Source organism: Botryllus schlosseri, chromosome 11 (assembly GCF_051294905.1).
Source record: "Botryllus schlosseri isolate E-star chromosome 11, Bs_hap1, whole genome shotgun sequence".
Lineage (NCBI taxonomy): Eukaryota > Metazoa > Chordata > Ascidiacea > Stolidobranchia > Styelidae > Botryllus > Botryllus schlosseri.
This window is the reverse complement of record NC_137246.1, coordinates 5,477,978-5,500,266: the sequence shown is the minus strand read 5'-3', so window position 1 is coordinate 5,500,266 and position 22,289 is coordinate 5,477,978. Positions and strand designations below refer to the sequence as shown.

The window sequence follows — 22,289 nt, the reverse complement described above, 5'->3', positions numbered from 1 at the left end:
TAGACCGTCTATAGACTTTGCGGACGGGACGTAGTGGTCAGTGATTCGTTCCCGCATGCCTACGATCACATTGTCGCAACCTTGACATTGCTTGGCTGACAATGTATGCATGCATGTATGTATGTAATATATATGTTATAACAAAGTGTATAAGACAACCTCCAATCATCGAAGTAATGAAGGCCCACGTGGCACCACACCGTAATATGCTGGTACGTTACATCTTCCGTTTACTTCAGCATTTATCTGTCGTAACCAGCGACACGAGCGTTTGCGAGATTTTGCGCCGAATAATTTCGAAATCTGATCTGCATTGACATTTCACTTACCATTTCCTGTACCCCTGCTGTCAGGTCCGTAACTGCCGCACCCTAAACCCCACAATTTGGAGGGGGTGAGCTCGAAGGGGGCCCAAAATTAATTCGTAAATTATCATAAATTAAAGAGTATTTTAGGGGTTATTTATATAACATTTTCAAATCCGATCTATATAGATGCTAGCTGTCGTGATAATAATAGGAGTACCCCTCCCCCAAGAAAGAATAACTCGCATAAGTTATATCGATATATATATATATATGTCGAATTGTCCTATGTCCCTCAGGTATAACGGCAATTGTCTTATCCAAGTAATTGTGCAAAAACGAAAAATAACTTAACGCCCACAAGTACGGTAGGTTATAATGTTCATTTACCTGGATACAACGAGTGAAGCAATATTCAAATTACGAAGATATTCGCAAATGAATATATAGACTATAGAGTGACACAAAGATATCTTTATCCAGCCGCGAGCCATCGAAATCCATACCTCCAGTCCAAAGAATAATCACACAACCGAACTACTTTAACCTTGATTACCAGCTCCCCGCGCAACTATCATCTTAGCATAAATATGGCGGCCAATTCATATCGCGAGTAGCGCACTCCAGTGTTAATATAGCTCGGTGCTTGCACTACATCACTGGAAAGTAACCTATACATGGTTTCGTGCGGCTACGATATTGATTATGATGACGAAGATGATGATTCAGCCTTAGTAGGAACGGATGCGGCAACACGCCGGTATACACTATACAGTAGCACAGCAGTGTATAAAATAGTAGTTGCTACTGTAATTGGGCTTCGTTCATAGTATAGGCTTTTATCGAATGGAACTATTCGATAGTTCGTACGCTAGATTCGATACGCGTGGAAGTATTGCTTTGCGATTATATGTTGCTCAATATAACGATAGTGATTATGTTTAAGACAGGGTTTTTACCTTTCAAACTGAATTCGCGTTCAGGTAGCATGGGCCTAGGCCCATTTTCAGAGACACGCCTCGATCTCACACTCAAGTCGTGCTCAACTGAGTAAAGGCTGAGTCCAACTAAATTCGAGAGATCGTTTGGTACTGGGTGAACATTTCGAGCAATGCTCGGTTTTGAGTTTTTACTCAATAGATGTGACATATGATGACTGCTTGCAGACGTCTGCGGTTTTTGTTCATTGCTCCTGATCTGGCAATGCGCGGGTTTAGATTAGGGGTGGAGGCCAAAAAGCTGAGTAAAAACATCCTGGATTTTCGCTTAATCTGCGAGTTCCAAGATCTCCCGATTTAGAAGTAGATGATCCGTACGCCAAAACATTGGATGTTCGTGCGAAGTTAGTAGATCTACAAATCCAGGATGTAGGACGCTATTGCGTCAAAGTGACGCAAAATGTTATGATCCGTGGAAGGTTGCCATGTCAACCCATCGACTTCGTAGTAAATATTGCTTTGGCAATGCTGATTGGAAACGTCGTCGATTCTGGTCATGTGCTATGAATGCCGTCGTTTCCTAGGTATACTTATGAAATTGATTTGAAGCCACTTTGCAGCTTTAATGCATATCACTCTGTAGTTTATTCACAGTTAAAAGTTCTAAAGACGGCATTGCAAACCGGTACTGTTGTTATTACTGTCTGTGTAGTATGGATATTTTGGACATCGTAGATGGCAGTTCGGACGACGAGAATACAATTGTTATGCCCAGGCATTACTTGGCAGACATATCGGACTCATTTGTAAAATACCCAGAAAATGAATTCGTTGACCGCTACAGATTTTCCAAGGGAGCTACGGTAATTCTATTGGACATGATTAAAGACAGCCCATGGTTGGATGTACGGTGCCAAGTTTTGCACCCCATGATGTAATTACTCTGTGCTCTCCGATTTTTTGCTATGGTCATTTTCAACAAACAGATGCTGACTTGATTGGTGTAACACGGACAACTGCACGCCGAATTATCCACTGCATTTCTTGGGCATTATCAGAGAATAGAGAAATGTTGCAGGAAAGGATATTTTTCTTTGAACTGTCAAATGGACTGCAATGCCAAGAGAATACCGGTAGTGATTAATGCTGTTGTGAGGTGGCCAGGGAGTACTCATGACTCAAGAACTTTTTCAAACTCCAGATTAAAATACGAGCTCGGCCAGAAAAAATACAATGGGATTTTGCTGGGAGACAGAGGCTCTATGCTCTAAAAATGTACCTGATGCCTCCATTAACAAATCCACAGGCTGCACAAGAAAAAAATACAGCTATATGCACTCAAAGACACGCATGCTGATCTAGCAATGCTTTGGCGTTCTCAAACAGCGTTTCCAGATGTTGCTAAATCCTATGCGAATGCAAATCGAAAACACCATCTTGGCAATCAATGCAACAATATGTTTGCACAATTCTTCTGCAAAAACCAATGAGCCAGTTCCCTGATATTGCAGTTACTACCGAGGAAGCTACAGATATAACATCTGAAGTTGGATACACTGACGCAATAGCCTATCATGAAAATAAGATCAACACATATTTCTACTAATTATGTTTATTTTAAAATTTTAACGAACACAGTAAACCGTGCTGGTGTAAAAATAATAAAGAGAATGAAATGTGCATGACTTCGTGGAATGAAAGATTCAACTACAATTGCACTGTAGATGATGAACAAAGAGCAGGTGTCCCATTACTTGTATTCAAATTGACAAATATGAATTGAAAAAATGTACCGAAATATTTGCACCGTCGATAATACCTATAAGGCGAGGAACACTTGACAGGCAGGCACAATGAAATAAAGAAATGTTGCATTTCAAAAAATTTGCACCGTCGATAATACCTACAAGCAATGTTCCCTCTAAGCTACTCACTTGCGCAAATGCGCAGTGCTGACATGGTCTCTGCGCACAGAAAATCCAAGTTGCGCACCAAAAAATCCGAAGTGATGACTTTTTTACAGACGATTACACACTGTTGTCCAAGGGTCTGCGTAGTGAGTTTCTGAGTGTGCGCAAACTCGTCGAAAATTAGAGGGAACATTGCCTATAAGGCGAGGAACACTTGTCAGGAAGGCACAATGAAATATTATCGCTTTTCAGAAATATCGCTTTTCAGAAAATGGGTATTCGGCTATTTACATAACTTGACAGAAAGGTACAATGAAATAATTGAACAAACAAATATTGCTTTACAGATGTCACTAATTCCTCAATTGTCCAAGGTCTAATCTACATTTTTCCATTTTTATCGCATATTCTTCAATACGCATTTTGAATTCTTGCTTTCTGAAATATCTTTCTTCGTCTCTCATGTCTTTTCTTTCTTTGAGCTCCTCAATCTTGGACACCATCAGTTCAATTCTTAGCTCATTGTTTTTCTGAATTAAAAGAAGTTCATACTGACTTTGCGATGATGTAGTAACCTATGATTAAACTAAAACTTCTATTAGGAAGCCAATCACAAAAGAAATCATTCATTAGGAAATTCTCCCGGCCTTGTTGGCTAATATTTTTTCCTCTAATGGATGATATCAATATCTGTTTCCAAGTGGGGTATCCATTCGATATGAGCGGTGAACCAATAATCGGTCAGTCTCTAGTCATTAAAAACTTGTATTCTGCAACCAGCTGATCACAAAGTGCAGAATTGGTAGTTTTCATTGTATTTTATTTATATACTGGAGCTCGACTGATATTGGAGTTTTGGGCCGATACCGATAAAACCAATATCCAACTCCTTCACGGATAACCACTATAGCCTATATTCAAATTGTGTGGAATACCTTAAAATGCGCATTTGAAAACCTTCAGGGCATCTATTTGAACAGCTTTACAGCCAATGCTATACTTGGACAGGAAATAAACTAGAAAGGCTGTATCAGGACACATGTTAAGTGTAATATATGTGAAATATATCAATATTCTCAGTCTAGTGGTCAAAGATTATAGTTTATGGACTTCCTATGACCATGCTGTGACCTCACGAAAACTGCCCATACATATTCATTTCCAATGGCCGATACCAATGATTCTTTCAAAGGGTGATATCAAGTCTATATTATCGGCAAAGCGATATAATCGATCAGGCTCCATTGTATACCATCTTATATCAATTGTTACAGGATTGTAACTATGCGCATTGCACTGGTAATCAGCAATCTTTCGAGCAGTCAAACAGCATTTCCAACTCTATCGTTAGCAAAAAATTGCCAAACTCCCCGAAACTGCAAGATTGTATATTTTGAAATATCAGCTCGACTTGAAATTCAAATGAGTATAAGCTACATACCAGGTGGCAGATCACTTGTCTTTGTCACGTATGTTGACTGCGATTCCATGTAGCTTGTTTCTGAAAAAAATGTGAATGTTTCAGCAGGATTTGAGGCTATACGTATGTCTACACATGTACAATGCACATGCATATTTGCTAGTGATGGTGGAAAATACTGATCTTCTGACGACTAGCAAAAAATCTCATTATAAAATCGCTGAATGTATGACAAGAACATTTGATATCGTGAATGCATTCCTTTTAATACACCACCGGGTAAGAATTCGATATAATAAACATCTACACTTTTTCAATTGATATGTTAGCAAAAAGTAGTGATGAAAATAACGAGAAGAATTGCCTCTGACACGAACCGATCATCATCATGGGGAACTCTACTCGATGTGGTCAATGTATCGAACAAGTTCTCATTACTCTCTCGCAAAATAGCTTACATGATTGATTTTCTGCAGTAGCTACAGACAATACGGTGGAATCACTTTCAAAATGATGTTCAAGTGGCAGAACCTGTGCTGGTATGACAGCTATAACCATTAATTCACTGATATGCGCCATATTATGGATATAATTAATGTCTACAAACTTACCTTGAAATAAACATCACCGTCACCGGGTCAGATATCAAAACTTCAGTCACTCTTCCAATTGAATGTTCCGAAGGCCTTCTGTCATTTTCAGTTTTGACACTTTCTCTTGTTTTGAAGCAACCTTCAATTGCTGTTCTGTTTTTTGCCATGTTTGGTGATGTGGCATTTCACGGCTTGGTTGATTGTTTCCAATGCAAGAGAACGGCTGAACTCGTTTATTACATAGTTTGTATGCAATTATCATTAAACATTCTGTAATAACATGATCATCAGGCAATAAGGAGAAGCACAATTGAGTACCGGTAACAAAATATCACCAACATGCAGTATTCACTATCTTTATAATGAACCTCAGATAAGCAATTTCAATCTACAATGTTATAACTATTACAAACCTCGCCAAATTTATATGCTTTTGTACCTTAATCCAGATTTTGATCCTGGTGGCGACCAGGATTAAGAAGCAGCAGTCTATACTCAGTCGGTTCTGACAGAATCTTACTAATCTACCTTTCTGGTCCGCAGAAAATCCAGCAACGTGCAAAATCCCCAGATCTTTTATTTGATCTATATTTTTGGCCCCCACCCTAGAGGTCGACCGATTATCGACCTGGCCGATTATCGAGCATGATTATCGAGGCCGATATTTAATATATGAAAAAATTCAAAAGTTTTGGAAATTCACTGTTCCGTGTCCTCAATCTGTGCCATCTTGCCTAATATATATTATTTTTGGCGAAATGGCTCTCTGCTCCTTTCATGGTAATATCGGCCTATGATATCGGGATTCGGCCTTGTGAGTATGTCGATAATCGGTATCGATATCGGCCTGCAAAAATCAATATCGGTCGACCTCTAGTTTAGATGTGCCTTCCATTACGTCAACACATTATGTTAGGATTCTACTGTGGATGTATTGACGAAAAAACACCGTGCTATCTGTAATTAGCTACCACCCGTATGGCGTGCAATCATATTATAGTTCCTACTATTCCAGTATAGCTCGCCGTCGCCGCATATACCATTCATTTCATGATCGGTAAAGATATATATATTATCTCCAAAGTTCAATAACAATTGCGGGCTATTTGACATACTATAGCAGCCAAAGCAAATCTTTTCAAATAATCATGCCGAAGTGTGCAGGCATCAGCAAAGTTATTTATTGAATTACTGATGATGATGACTAGTGGTACGGAGTTGTTGATATTTCCGCCATACACGGGAACGGGTGGTGTTATTAACGGTATCGCGTTCATTCATAATGCGCCAGTTCATACACGATTGCGTATTGTATTGTGCTGTGACAACCACAAACATTGGTCTGCTTATTAATCGCCGATATTGTCTGCCCGCATCGTCGCGGATTCGGCTGTTGTTAGGATTGCAAGAACACAATTGTATGCAATTACAACAGCTTGTGCATAGACTACTCCTTGTCGCTTCGACATCTTCCTGTCTTTTCATTGTATCGCATTTTTTGTGGTGTATTGAACTGATAAAATTGCTAATAAACCAATGATGATGATGATGTGCTTGGTTTTTCATTAACATTCATTCTCCATTCGTTTAAAACACAACCAACACATCTACATTTTACATTGAAATGATAAAACAGAACGTTGTGAGGAATGTCGCTTGCTTTTTGTATACTATCTTCTTTACTTTTTATTCAGTGTGCATGCCTCCTCTGCACATCGCCTAGGCCAGGGGTTCTCAAAGGGTGGGCCATGGCCCACTGGTGGGCCACAGGAGCATTTGAGGTGGGCCACAGAGCTATTTGGAAAATTTAAGAATTAATTTAATTTTAGTTTAGTTATATCTGTTATATTAATCTCTAAAAATATATTCATATTATCTAATTATACGTAGGCTACGTAAAGCTTTTCATCCGACTCTGATATGAGGCGTAGTGGCACGTATGGAGTCAGCATGTACAAGTTGAAAACGGTAGGGAGAAAAGGCAGCTTTTTCCACTGGCTATGACAACCTACGGTTAACAGCAACTAAAATAATTTCGAGTATATAATAACTGGAAATGCTGAAGTAACAAAGTATTCCGGCAGGGTCATATGCCGTATGCCGTATGCCGTTGAAATGGGTGTGCAATAAACTCGGAATGAATTGTAATTGAGGTTGGCTATAGCTATACTGTACTTAGGCAAGTCTTATTATTGTAAGATAAAAATAGCCATTATCGCAAATTATTAGCAAGTTCGGATGGAGGTATCTGCACCACCGCAACGAATCGTAATGGACTGAGGATCTAGCAGAGTGCATTAATCTCTGGAGTCGGTTTAAAATGTCCGTCCCGGAAATCATCGTACTTAACGTAAGAGTCACATGAATTGATTGTATCAGTGGATTGAATATTCTGACATCGCAACTTCCGTTGGTTTGGTGCAAGACATACAATTAGCATTGTACAACATGCATATTAAATAAATCTTTCTACACTTCTCTGTAGTACCTGATTGACCAATGAATCTTTTGAGGCTGACCCAAAATGATTATAATATTCCCCACAATAGTGGAACTAAAATCCAAATCACACAGCGGATGCGTGGATTTGATCATTGTGTTTCGCGACGCGAATGGAGCAGCGGGCGATGATATTATACACAGAGTTTTAGCCTATGATCTACCAGGGCCGGAACTGCTGCACCCAAACCCCAATTGCGGGAGCTCGAAGGGGCCCAAGATTATTTCGTTGGTTGTTTGTTGGAGGATATTTATAATACATGAAAATTTTTGTCGCGCTTTACGCGATTTCATGGGCCGAAAGGTCCAAATATCAACAGTAAATTAAGAGAAAAATGTGCGTACTTTAGATAAATAGGTCTATCGGAGCCGTCTATTATCACGCATTGAACAGGATTATGAGTTCAAGATTAGTGGTGGGCCACAGCACATTTTCGAACATGAGAATGGGCCACAGCCTAGAAAGGGCTGAGAACCCCTGGCCTAGGCCAAGGTGGGTGTCCGATTCCATAGACTACTCCAAGTCACTTCGACACCTTCCTATCTTTTCATTGTATCGAATTTTGTGGTGTATTGAACTGATAAAATTGCTAATAAACCAATGCTGATGATGAACGTGTTTTGCGAATCCATTGGAAGCTTTTCTGGTGAAAAATGTTTAAGGATATGGGAATAACAAACGTAGCCCACGATAAAGCCCTACGGAGCTGGAATATGATTTCCTTCTAATAACATTGCTGTGTATTACAGTTGACATCGTGAATTCCAGCCTTCAAACATACTCACAACGCAATTGGCACAATATATTTACTGCCCAACCGTCAAAAAGTGCCCACGGTTTGATTCGGAAACCGCTTTCTCAAACGCCACATTTTGAGTTCGACTCCAACGGTAAATGGTGAGGGCTGACTAGTATTCATTCAGTAAATATTGTTTATATTGCGTCTTGAATGTGGACCTGGAAAGGCTCGACGACTGTCGGATAGCCGGCGAGATATACTGTTACCATATTTTGGAATCGGGATAGGAGGATACTCTTACCAAATCAGAAAAGTTGGTGTTTATTAAAACTGAAACAAGGCGATTTCGCGATTGTTGCTGAAACATTTGGTGGGCTGTCAAAAGAAAAAATGTCGTTGCTTTCGATCGAACCACGAATATCCTATTTAGCGTCATTTATGCTTTCCCATTTTCACTCGAATCTATCCATTATCTTAGATGTAAAAGCTGTAAAGGAGTACGAATTTGAAAAGTTACATAAATTTCCCAAAATTACTCTATAATTTATGCTAATTCACGAAATAATTTTGCGCCTCCTTCGAGTTTGCCTTCCTCCCGATTTGGGGGTTTGGGGTGCAGCAATTACGGTTCTGAGTTTGAGCACTGAGTAACGTTTCTTGAATACGGGCCTTACGCTATTTTTACAAGACTCAAAGGAAATATAAATTAGCTATCCCCAACCATAGCCTTTTGTAGAGGCTAATCGAATTGCATCTCAGCTCAGCTGGGGATTCTTTAAAAATGCCATTCAATCGGGATTATTTGGGTTCTTAGTTGAGATTTTTGAGATTCGCATGCATTTTGGATGAGGTCCTTCGGATTCGGACGTATTCTCTGAAATCAAGATCCGCACACCAGAGATGAGCGGATTTGAAATTTCTATGTCCTAATCCAATCCAAATCCGAACCTTCAAATCCAAATCCAAATCCTAATCCATAACTTTTTCATATTCAAGTCCATGTAGGCTTACCATATTTTGGAAATCAAAAAAGAGGACACTTTTTCAGAAATTTGCAAGTTGTAGATCCGGATTGAAATTCTCAAAAATCAGTTAATTTTTCCCACTTTGTGATCGGTTGACTAAAAAAAAAAAAAAAAAAAAAAAAAAAAAAAAAAAGGTCATCTTTTCGCTTAGAGCTAAGATCACCATTTTTCACCCGTCGGAGCTTCACGTCTGTGCTAATATGTGGCATATCACTCGCAATTTGCTCTAAATCTGCTCTAAATCCTAAAAAAGAGGACAAAATCTCAAAAAAGAGGACAAAAGGGCGTCCTCCGAGGACACTTTCAAAAAAGTCAAAAAAGAGGACAAATCCTCTTAAAAGAGGACGTATGGTAAGCCTAAGTCCATGTCCAATCCTAATCCGATTCCAACTGGAAATTCAGAAAAAATATTAATTTATGCAATGGAGGGATTCGAAAATTTTCTTTCACAACCAACGATTCACTTGATTCAAGATAACTTAGTAACCATAAGTACATTAATAACTGATCAGAATAAAGTTTGTCGCCATTCGCCACACGACGTTTCAATCTCCCAGAAAATAGTTCAATCCAATCCAAATCCTAATCCGTTCTGAAAAAAATGTCTAATCCAAATCCAATCCAAATACGACAAAATTTCACAAATCCTGTTTTTTCAAAACCTAATCCTAATCCATGCTCATCTCTGCCGCACACCCGCCTCCCGCTGAAAACAAATTCACTCAACTATGACAACTATGAATTCAAGCAAAATCACTCAACTATAACTAACATTTTCGAAATAGTTTGTTTATATACATTACCTTACTAACTTTACATTACTTAGTTTGTTTATATAATTACCTTACTAACCTACCGTAGGTTAGCAATCTATAGTTTGTTACCGTATGTATACATTATGTTTGAGTGAGTGGGTTCTAGTGGGTTTGACTGTGAGTGAATTTGGCCGAAAAAGTTAGACTTTTGGTATGCTGATTGCTGAGCGAGACAAAACTTTCAAAACCAAGACTGCCCGTCTAAATATGGCTGCGTTGTAAGCCTCATAGCCCTCATTGCCTCAAATGAACCGATTACTATAGTGGGGGAAGACCAATTCACAGGCAAAAACAGTGAATTCTTTGATCTACTTTGGTGTTGATTTGAACAAGCCATTTGGGGTACAGAACTTCAGAATAACGTTCAGAGCTTTTAGCGAATAAATTAACAATATGATTTCTTCGTTAATTATTGTTTTGGTGTTGTTTGGCTTTGGTTCACCCCCTTTAAGATAAAAAACGAAAGGTTTTCTTTTGCGATGTTTGTCGAATGAATATTATTTAAAGTTAATCGACATTATTACAGATTTGGCACGGATTTGTGTCATTACTGATTGAACAGTTGATATAATTCGGATTGATTGGCCACACTGGAAACAGTGGTTGTTTTCAGCAATAAGTTGCACATGAAAGATGGTCTTCTTGGATAGAATAATTAAGCAATTAAACGAAAATTTGCGTGTGAGGTTGCCACCAGTTCCACTCCGGATAATTGGAAGCATGCCCCTATAGCCTTATTATCCTGGTTATATTCGATACATTGGCGTGCTGTACATTGGCACATGTAAATTCACCATATTTTTTTAGGGACATCAAACAACCCTTAGCTACAGTCTGAACTACACGACTTGAGCTCCTATAGGTCTGTCCTTGGGACAATTTATTTCTCGCTTTTCTACTCCTATAATTGTATGGGGCAATGCTTGCACCTCACATAGGCTAGCTCAGAAATTCGAACCCTGCAAAACTGAGTCATTCATTTGATGGCCAGCTTGCCTCTACGAACCAGACTATCCCTGCTCTACCGCAAACACAGAATCTTGAAATTTGATGATAGGCTACATTTGTATTTGACGTAGCAAAATTTATACATCAAATATTTTTCAAATGACTTGTCTCCTGTCTTCAATAATTTCTTTGTGCTTGCTCGAAGTGTATACACTCCCACAATATCAAAGTTTCTTCCAAGGGCAACATCCATATGACCATATTCACCCTCCCACCAGTAACCTCACAAAGAAATCAATTGAATATGCCGGTCCTGTTATTTGGAATTCTATACCTACACCTATACGAGACCTTAAATATCACTATTTGAAAAAGAATTATTCAGATATCTCATCTCCTATTCCTGACTTCCCTTGTGCCACCACAATTTTTTCATGTTATTACGGTAATATGTTTTATTTTGTGCTATGCTGAATTTAATAATCCCATCCAACTGCAACCAAATTTATAAAGAATACCCGGTATCTGTAATTGTTGAATGCAGGGTGTGATCAGACCAGTTAACCGTTCCCTGCCCAGAGTCATATCGATTACATTCTGTCTTACACCGTTAAGTTTCTTGTTATTATTTCATGTGTCAATGTTATTTTCTTCACGGTTGGATGAATCAATAGCTATTTTCTCTCTCACAAGTATGTGGCCATTTCGTTATGGACTAAATATTGATAATGTCAGTCAAGAAAAAGATATGCTTATTTGTTCTGCTTGTGGGGATGCTTATTTTGGAAATGTTATTCGTGAGAAACCTCGACCGCACCGACAAGATCTCAGACTGGCGACACCTTAACACTAGTTCGAGAAAAGAATATAGCAAACCAATCTTGCCACATATCAATGACTCGACAATTGAAATGTTGCTAAGGAGATTAGAAAATGCGTCTGAAAAAAAGGTATTTATTCCCATCATGCGGTATGATTGATGGTGAAAATTGTGTTTGAACTAAAAATGAGTGAATGAACATGCTTACCATATTCTGCTTGTAATATATCTAAGAGATTGATTTTCTATAGATTTGCCTTCTTATAACCTACTTGTTTTTGTTTGAAACAGATCATAGTCATTTGGGCACCAGCGTTTGGAAACGAATCTCCTCTCTCTATTAGCCGAGCTTCCTGCGGAAACTGTGAGGTGGTCTACGACAAAACTATGGCAAGTAGGCTATAGCCAAAAATTTTGTAGTAATTTGTTATTTTGGCCTAGGGATATCAAAAGGATCTATCAACATTGTTTCATTGGAGTACTGCCTCAGTTTGAACACTATTCAATCACCATGGTATGGTATAGCCTAGGTGTCACTGTTACATATACCGTACGTGATATATTGTATGTTTTCACATACATCTTTTGCCTCACATCCATGGTCTTCCTTTGTTCAGAGTTTCTGTCACATTCCTAAGACAGATTACTTTATAGACTTGGACTTGAGTATTCTAACCAAAGAACTTGACCAAAAATTACTGGCAAGACAAAAACAAAGTTTTAAATTACCTTAGCCATAGTTGAAAATCATCGATTAACCACATATCAATATCGTAACAAGATTTATGATAAATATACCTCGGGAAGCAGTTGGCAGAGATAATGCAGACACCTTCGCGTCTCACTTCGGTTCACTATTCAAAATTTACATCCTAAGATTATAATTGTCGTCTTGTGTCTTAACCAACCACTATTATTTAATAAAATTTTGAAGATAAGGTTGATCTACGGCAGGGGTTGGCAACTTTTCGCATGCAGTGTGACAAAAGGTTTCAATATCAAAATATTACAATCTGGCGTGCCAAACATTTTTTTCCATGTTTATCGTTTCAAGCATAGAATCCCACCAACCGCTTATCTGAAGCTGGCAACAACATTGGTTACGGTATGACTGTGTTTCTCAGAGTATGGGTCGCGAAGGGTATCAATTTTGGTCGCTATCGCACCAGAGCTATCGTTCATCTAATATCTTCTCAATTTATTCGCGCCAAGATCGATCTTTTGTGGTTGCTTTGGTCGTTTCAAAGTCCACTGTATTCGGCGCCATAGAGATAAACAACAAGTAAAACTCTCGCCATTTGAAGTTGTTTCGAAGATAGGACTTGATCATGAAAACTGTGCCCACCCCCGTGTCACACAAGTGGGTTTGGTGTCACACTAAAGTTTGTCCTATACTAGGTTTGTTTGCAAAACTCCAAAGGACGCGGTGAAGATTGTCGCTGCTATAAATCTATTGAAATCACTTGTACCAGATGAAAATAAAAGACAATCTCCTGTCGTTAGTCTCGTGAGATGAACACGATAGCAAATTCACATTTTGTTATTGGACTTTTTATTTTCCTGTGCGGGTCTCATTTGCACCATGCGGCACAGGACTATTCGGTGCTGGTCATTTCAGCACCAGGACATATCAATATCTTATTGCAAGATTTTATCGCCGCCAATCATTTTGGCAGTACACTTCAGGGAGTCGCATATTGCCCAAAACGTTATATGTCTTGATGTCCCCTAGCACAGATCATCACTACATCGCACAAAGCGCGAAGAAATATTTCAAGAGACATAAAATCTGCCCTTCATGTTGATTTACGAAATGTTTTGGGGTCACCTTTGAGCTTTGACGATTTTAAAAACTTGTGCTCCAGATTTTGCAGCAAACATGGTTTTAATATGTCGTTGGCATCAAATCAGAAATCGTCTCTCAAGAAAAATCGTCTCTCTTGCCAAGGGTTGCCGACCCCTGATCTCCTGCATTTGGTAAAAATCATAATCATGTTAAAAAAATTCGGAGCATAAGCAACTGATTGGGTCACTACATGCCACTTTCTGTTGGTCTGAATGGTGTAGGTAGGCTACTTTTTGTAACATGTGAATTTCTTTAAAACATTAAAGCTCATGCATGCATCCATTCTATAGATTCACGACCAAAAAGCCCGGGCTGTTGTTTTTCATTTTGACACTATCAACATTGATGAAATGCCAGAAAAGAGGTATGTAGCCTTTATCAGATATTTGATGTAGTACGGTGAGTAGTCAAGTTTCCATGAAGGCCATACGTCAATTTTGTGATGTGTTGAGATGGTGGACGGCAATGAAATGATTGACTAAAAATGTGCAACAGCAACCTTTTAATGTAGCCTAATATCTAAGAATCTAACCATCATAATCTGTTATCAGGTGATTTACGACTCATTTTGCTTGATTATGAATCCTGTTTTCTAGGCCCTATGTCATGTTTCCTATTTAGCAGCAAGATAGCTTTACGACAAAATCACTCCTTGATCGGTAGGGCGTGGGTTCAATTCCTGGCCGGGTCACACCAAAGACCTAATCTGAAAAACTGGTATCTGTGGCAACCCCACTTCGCCTTCAGCATTACCGGGATAGCATGGATGGGTAGTGTAAGACTTGGAAAGCCTTACAACACCACATCGACACCTTCCTTGTATAGAAGCTTAGGTGCATCATGCACTCATAGTACGCATATGCTGCACAGATTATGTGTTTGTTTGTATATCATGAGTCTGTGTATATGCCACAAAAAGAATAACGACAGAATTACAATGTCCTATGCGATGCCTTCATCGGGTACATCCTAATTACCACTTGGTGTCATTATTTTGTTTGGAGCTAACAGAAATACATCATGCCCTTCATCTTCAGATATGCCAACCAGCTGCACGTTTTTTGGGATATGGAATCGTCAGCCAATCTCATGTATCGAAGATTCTTTCCGACACATGTGAAGTCGTACGACTTTAACGCTACCATGACGTACAGGTGAGTCGATCGGTGGTCTCTGATGATATATTATAGAACCTGTTCCATGTTCGAGCCGCATATCGCATAGTCTTAAAAGAGTCGCAACACACAAAATCCCAGATACAAACTTATTCACTCACAATGTATAGGCTTTAGAATAATGCATATCGGTGTGTGGTGATACTCTGATTCTCCATATGGGAGCAAGATGATTAAGATTAGACTGATATGACGTCCATGCGGTGAGAAGCACTTTCTTCAAGGTCGAAGCAATGTTCTAATTCCATGATGCAATGAAAACGGCTTTGGTATATTCGCGTCAGCTTCCTCGTTGAGAGTTGTGGTGGTGGGTAATTGTAGGGTCACCATATTTTAAGATACGAAAAAGAGGACACTTTTTACGAGTCGCAAAAGTCGCAATTGCGGACGAGTGAACGTGTAATTTTGAAATTTTTATGGCTAATGTTATTGAGTTGACTGAATAAAAAGGTCATTTTTCGACATGGCCCCCAAAAGACCCGTTTCCACTTGAAGTCGGTTAGAGTTGACCTTTTTTGTAGACAACCTACCAGCGATCAGTGCTTCCTTGAATTCCGTCGAAATCCATTTTTCACATCGATTATGAGGAGTTGCCAAGTATAGTCATTTAACTCTCAAAGCTATAAAAAGAGGTCTCATTGTGAAAAAATGAGGACAATTGGCCTCCTCGGAGGACATTGTACATTGTTTGACATACGGTATCCGTAGTAATTGGTGGGAAATTGTTTAGCGTCATAGTGACGTTATCTTTCAACATTTTTTGGCTAAACCTTGCAGTTATTGCTTGTATCATCCTACAATACGAATGTAAGGGTCGTATGCAGCATTGCCAGCCTGGAGTTGGACCAGATCTGCGCTATCTTATTTAATTATCAAGTCCATTCTTGATGACTATGGACTGGTTGTCGCGCATGAAACATTCATGTAAACCCGAGTCGAGAGTTCAATTGCTCATATCTACTAAGTGCGTGTACGGTACAGACGCACTCCTGTAAATTTACCAAATGTAACATAAACGGCATTAGGGCAATACAGGAAACAATACGAATACAACACACGGGCGTACTGTTAATGCGTGATAGAAGCGACTGCTTTAAAATCATGTTTGGTATGTGCATTTATGCAATCATTTGAAAAAAGCAATCAAAGGCTTGAAGAGCCTCATTCCAAATGTAACTCAAGCGGTAATGCAGGAAGCAATACGGAATACAACATGCCGGCATATTTTACTTGATAGAACGCAATATGCTTTGTCTTTAAATCAGGTTTATCAAGATGGGTAATCGCATATGCATTGTGCAAGCATTAAAGAACCGCAATCAGAGGCCTAAAGAGCCGCAACGCGCTCGCTAGCCTCAGTTTGGCCACCCCTAATATATAGTAGCCTAGGCTCCTATATATCTGAATTTGATTGTGGAAGCTGATGTGGTTTGTGCTTGCTTGTCTACTGCAATATGTAACTAATGCTACAATAAGGCTGACCTGCGGCTTGAGTGTCGAAAGGCAGTAGTCTGGGTTGCGATTTTCGTTATGGATGAACGATGTTTTTGAGTACTGAAATTATACGCTCCGTGCCACAAAGAGTTGATTTATCAACGAGAATTGTAGTTTCGGAACTATTTTTCACTGTGGAAAGTTTGAAACTTAATTATCGCAGCATACAAAACACGTAGTCAGTGTTGGGATGACTCGAGTCATGACTTGACTCGGGTGACTTTGCGAAAATGACTTGACTTGACGTGACTTGTCATCTCATCTCAAAAATGTGGATTGACTCGTGGCTGGAAGCAAAATGTTCTAGTCAATTTCAAGTCATCACGAAATCGGGGTCAACTACATCGCTCTCGACACCCTGATATGACCTGTGTGAGTAAACAGTCATTCAACAATCAGCCTCCGTCGCTTAGTTGCAATTAAATTGACCGCAAAAGTAGTTATTAAGCCTATGTTATCGTAGACTAGTAGTATTCTATCTATAACAGTGTCGTTCTTCTCAGTGCTAATCTAAACGAAACTATTGCTTAAGTAAAGTATGACCGACATAGTAGTTTAGCATGTATATTACTCGACAACATATACATGTATGTTACTCGACAACAATTGGTACAGGCTTGAATCGTAGGGACATGTAGGAGGATTATTACGAATTGCATCATATCAGTCTGTTTAACTTTCTGAGGTTTCATATTCTGTCACCTATTTGGCGGACAGTTACTGATGTGGCGTGCGTGTATGTGAGCCATGCAACACCCCGTTAAAGGTGTAATTAGCGCTACATTCTTTTCTTGATATATAATTATAGTCAATCACTCCATACTTCAATCATCTTGCAAAAGGCAAATGGCTTGAAACATGCCTCGAACTTCGAGAATTCGACGTGATTTTGTGACTTGACTCCATACTTGACTTGACTCGAGTCAGAATGTGCAACGACTCGAATTGACTTGTGACCCGAAGGTAGTGGCTTGATCCCAACACTGCAAGTAGCACTAAGCAGCACACATTATAGTTGAAATGACATTTGTAATGAGATAGGTGTGGTCAAAAAAAACGTCAAATATTCTTTTATGTAATGTAAAACTTGCATCAAATTGTTTGTGGTCGCATGAAAGCAACATTTGCGAAGTTTGTACTGGAATACCCGAATACTTGACTTGACTCAAAGCCTAAAACTCGATTCAGGACCGAATCACTCAGAAACTAGATTTTTCCCAATCTGAACTAGTTGTGACTTCAAAGTATATTGAATATTCAATTCGAATTAGGGCCGAAGATAATAAAGTTAGCTGATTCGAAGAATGCTAATCGTGTGATTAAATACTGCTAATCCCGACGCATAAAGTTGAGAAAGGCGACGTGCGATAATTAGTCGAAGTGTCCCGAGTTTTTAATCGAGTGGCGTTATCTGCTGCATCGTAACGGGGAAAACGCGTTACAGGCTGTCAGTTGTCAATTTGTTGAATGAATCAGCAGCCTGCTGATAACGATACTCCCACTACAATAGGTAGAATTATCGTCATCGCGAAATGAAAGTCCTGTCCAATTCGTACGGTATGGCTAACACACGAATTACAGAATATTGATATCACTCTGCAATGGCGAGTAGATAATTCGTTGATTGTTAAGCGAAGCAATTACTTAGGACACAGTCGGCACGTTCATTATCGGAAATATTTTTTTGGAGGAATGGTACGCTGTGTACGCAGTTTTTATAGATAACTAGTTTGTTCCGGCTTGTTAAATCATGAGATTAGATCACTAACTTTATGCGCTGCGATCAACCGGTTTCCTTAATCCTGGGTTGATAAATCCTGACGAACGCGATAGTCGACTTTATTGCTAATCCTACATTATTTTCCCCGCCCTTTACTATGGTAGCCTACTCGATTTTGTCCAGCCCTAATTACCGACCGCCTGTGGTGAATATCATGTGATTGTTTTATTCACAGGCTGGATTCTGATTTTTCCGCCAGCTACCAGAGCCCCGACATTGGATATCAGCTGATGGGAAAAAACGCAATCATCATCGATGAAATAATGGCGCACAAGACCAGATTAGCCATTGTCATTATCTCCGATTGCTCCATCCTGCCGGGAGCGCAACGGAGGTTGCAGATGATCAATGAGCTGAAGAGTCTTGGCCTTTCTATTGACACTTTTGGTTGGTGCTTTATGACTCACCTAGCCAGAGAGAAGACTAGAGAAACTATAAGGAAATATAAGTTCTATTTTGCGTACGAGAATTCGTATCACTGCAAAGACTACATAACAGAGAAGTTTTTCGTGAATGCTTTATCGAACGACGCCGTGCCGGTAGTGTGGGGCGCGTTGAAAGAAGACTACGAGGCGATTAGTCCTCCCGGATCATTTATATTTGCCGAGGATTTTGAAACGCCTCTCGAACTGATCCAGCATCTGAATTACCTGGACAAAAGTGACGAAGATTACATGCGTTATTTCAGGTTTGTATTGTGACGGTTGGTTAATTTGAAACGGATGCTATCATTGGCGTAGGCCCGTAGTCCTTAACCTTTTCCATATCATTACCCCAAGAAGAAAATGACGCGATGCAATTACCCCTTTTCAAAAATAATTTACAGCTGGCACTGAATTGATTGTTAAACAGCACAAGGAGGACATCATAATGTACACTAAAATTACTTTTTAAAAATATCAAGTCGATGGGAAGGCTGATGTTGCTTTTGTGTTATCCAGTGCTCAAAACTACACAAAGGGGAGGATAATAGACAGCATCTCATGTAATTATCAATCGCAAACTTACTTAGTTTTGATAAATACCGTTGCAGAAAATCCTACTTCGCAGCAGTAAGTTGAAGGAAGCTCAAAGTTCAATGCCATTATGACAAAGGGGGGTTATTCATTTTGAAGACGAACCAGAAAGGTTCCAAAATTTTCGCGTCGTTTCTTCGAAGGCATTTTGATGATTTCAGACTTGATTTACTGACTAGACTAGACCACTACACTTTTTAATACTTGCAACTATATTCCTACGATATTGTTAATGAATTATAGGTGTAAAGCTAAAATTAGACGCCCCCTGATGTCTTTTCAATTTTCCAGCATGCGAAACAATATGTCCACACTACCGCAGAATAAATTGGACTTACCTAGCACTTACCTGAACTACATTCGGCCCTGTTATTCATAATACAGCAGGGGGTGCATATTATACATGGGTACAATGTACATGCTTTTTGCCTGTTTTGACATGTCATTTTAAGGGTGCGTAATATAGCTGGGTGCGTGCTATACATAGAAAATTACGGTGTACTTTTCCATTAGATTACGTGACTTCTAGTTCACGACAACGTAAGCCAAGGGTCGGCAACCTACGGCCCGCAGGCCGGATCCGGCCCACCAAGCGAAATCGTCCGGCCCGCGACCAAGTAATTAGTTACCACAAGAATACGGCCCGCCGTTTCGTAATGAGTTCCAATCTGCAGTGCAGCACTGCTTGGAAAGAATGTGGCATTGCTGCGATATAAGCAGAGAATCTATATGGCGATGTCCTGTATATTAGGGTGGAGTGAAAAATGAAAATTTTTGAATTTCAAAAAAGGGTCTTGATATGTGGTGCCAAATAGTAAATAAATAAATTCTATCATAATTTTGGGTTCGTACACCCTCTAGTGGTCGTGCAATTTCACCGAACGAGCCAAAAACCGCTAATTTCGCCATATCTTAATCATCACTTACACTAGAAAGTCGGTTTTGGGCTTAAAAGATGCAGAAGCAACATGTTTCTATCTCCCTTCCATAGAACTTACTCTTTAAAATGAACAGAAAAAAAGTTACAAGCAAATTTCTGATTTTATAGGTAAAATTAAGCACTGAAGCAGTGGGTAGGATGTCAAAAGCGTATAGTGATTGATCTTATGACTGAGCAACATACCCTATCAATTAGAACCACTTTTCAAAACTTGCTCAAACAAATGAAACCCCCTCCAAGCATAAATAGGGCTCGGGCATCGAATAGAGACTGCTAAAACTGTATTTAAAACAGCGTCCATTGGGAGTGCAGCGTCACGATATCGGTAAGTTTATAACAACGGCCCTCATGAGATTTCTAACCAAAATGCTGTCGTAGGGTTTGTATCATATTTGTCACAAAGCTCCTGAATGAAAGCACAAAAATTGAAAGTACACATTCAAAACACAAACATCAATTCTATACTGGAAACAGAAAATTTTTGTAGCAGTATCATATGAGTATCAGTGTGCACAAACATTAAAATCATGTTTAGTATTGAAAGATTTCATCTGCTTTCAAGACTTCAGTTTTCATCTGATTAGGCAATCTCTACGTTTAAATCTTGAAACATGGGTAGATGCTTCAATAACCACGTTTTAACGTCTTTCCACTGCCTGGTTGTGGCAAGGATGACTGAGCCTTAATGGTGATGATCTTGAGTTTTCCACCTCGACATCTGACAAGGTCTTGATTGCAGGCGGCTGTTCAATATCTTAGTGGTTTAAGTTGACAATTTGGTGGAAAGATTAAGCCTTGATGTTGATAACTGGAATTTGGAAGAAACTGATGCTCAATGTCGCTGCTTTTAGGTTTGGTGTCATTTATATATCTTCCTTCAAATTCATAATTGGAATTTGGTATGGTGTGGTTGTTCTGCGCATAGCTGTAATCTTGTTAACTGTAAATTTTCGGACATTTCCCCCCTCGTCACCAAAGCATTCCCAGCAAAATATTTTCTGGATGTTCAAAATGAGCATTTCTTCGTAGCAAAGATAGTGCAAGGGAGTGAATTCGGGTATCAGTCAGCTTTGTGACACGGGAAACTATATTGTGGAAATTTTTAGCACCATCTACAATGGAATTGTGCATTTTTATTTCAAACCATAACGGAAAATAGACCTCCATGCAGAATTGAGCAAGACAGTTCAGATTTCTCGATGGACGACTCTGTCCCACATAGTACTTTGAAATTTGAGATGCGAGAGTCAACCATATTGAATGAACGACGGGCCCAGCCTCTAAATATTGCAGATCTGGTTCCAATTTACGACTTTGAAGGAGGATATATAAATGAAACCAAACCCTAAAGCAGCAACATTGACACCAGCATCAGATTCTTCCAAATTCCAGTTATCAATATCAAGGCTTAATCTTTCCACCAAATTGTCAACTTAAACCTCAAAAATATTGAACAGCCGCCTGCATCGCAATCAAGACCTTGTCTGATCATGAGCTGGGAAACCTATGATCATCACCATTAATTCTCAGTTATCCTTGCCACAACCAGGCAGTGGAAAGACATGTGACAGTGGTGACTTAAGCATCTGCTCAATGTTTCAAGATTTAAACGTAGAGATAGCCTCATCAGACAAAAACTGAAGTCTTGAAAGCAGATGAAATCTTTCAATACTAAACATGATTTTAATGTTTGTGCACACTGATACTCATATGATACTGCTACAAAAATTTTCTGTTTCCAGTATAGAATTGATGTTTGTGTTTTGAATGTGTATTTTCAATTTTTGCACTTTCATTCAGGAGCTTTGTGACAAATATGATACAAACCCTACGACAGCATTTTGGTAAGAAATCTCATGAGGGCCGTTGTTATAAACTTACCGATATTGTGACGCTGCACTACCAATGGACGCTGTTTTAAATACAGTTTTAGCAGTCTCTATTCGATGCCCGAGCCCTATTTATGCTTGGAGGGGGTTTCATTCGTTTGAGCAAGTTTTGAAAAGTGGTTCTAATTGATAGGGT

General features: G+C 39.2%; 1 protein-coding gene and 1 long non-coding RNA gene across 6 annotated transcripts in view; one reads left to right on the top strand and one right to left on the bottom strand.

Moving 5' to 3' along the window:
• LOC145450960 (4-galactosyl-N-acetylglucosaminide 3-alpha-L-fucosyltransferase FUT6-like) overlaps window positions 1-22,289 on the top strand; it is a 241,142-nt gene that overhangs the window by 111,549 nt on the left and 107,304 nt on the right. Inside the window, exons 2-6 of one of the 5 annotated variants that reach the window (XM_080329454.1) lie at window positions 11,868-12,143; window positions 12,305-12,403; window positions 14,150-14,223; window positions 14,897-15,013; window positions 18,484-18,996. The exons of 3 other annotated variants lie outside the window; for them this stretch is intronic. In XM_080329454.1, the coding sequence (XP_080185580.1) occupies window positions 11,922-12,143; window positions 12,305-12,403; window positions 14,150-14,223; window positions 14,897-15,013; window positions 18,484-18,996 (1,025 nt within the window). In that variant the 5' untranslated portion in view covers window positions 11,868-11,921. The remainder of the gene's footprint in view (window positions 1-11,867; window positions 12,144-12,304; window positions 12,404-14,149; window positions 14,224-14,896; window positions 15,014-18,483; window positions 18,997-22,289) is intronic. One more of the 5 variants, XM_080329455.1, reaches the window with a different exon arrangement.
• Window positions 4,595-5,768, bottom strand: LOC145450977 (uncharacterized). Its single transcript, XR_013918655.1, has 2 exons — window positions 5,185-5,768; window positions 4,595-4,654 (listed from the first exon to the last, which is right to left on the bottom strand). It is a non-coding gene; the product is annotated as an uncharacterized LOC145450977 (long non-coding RNA).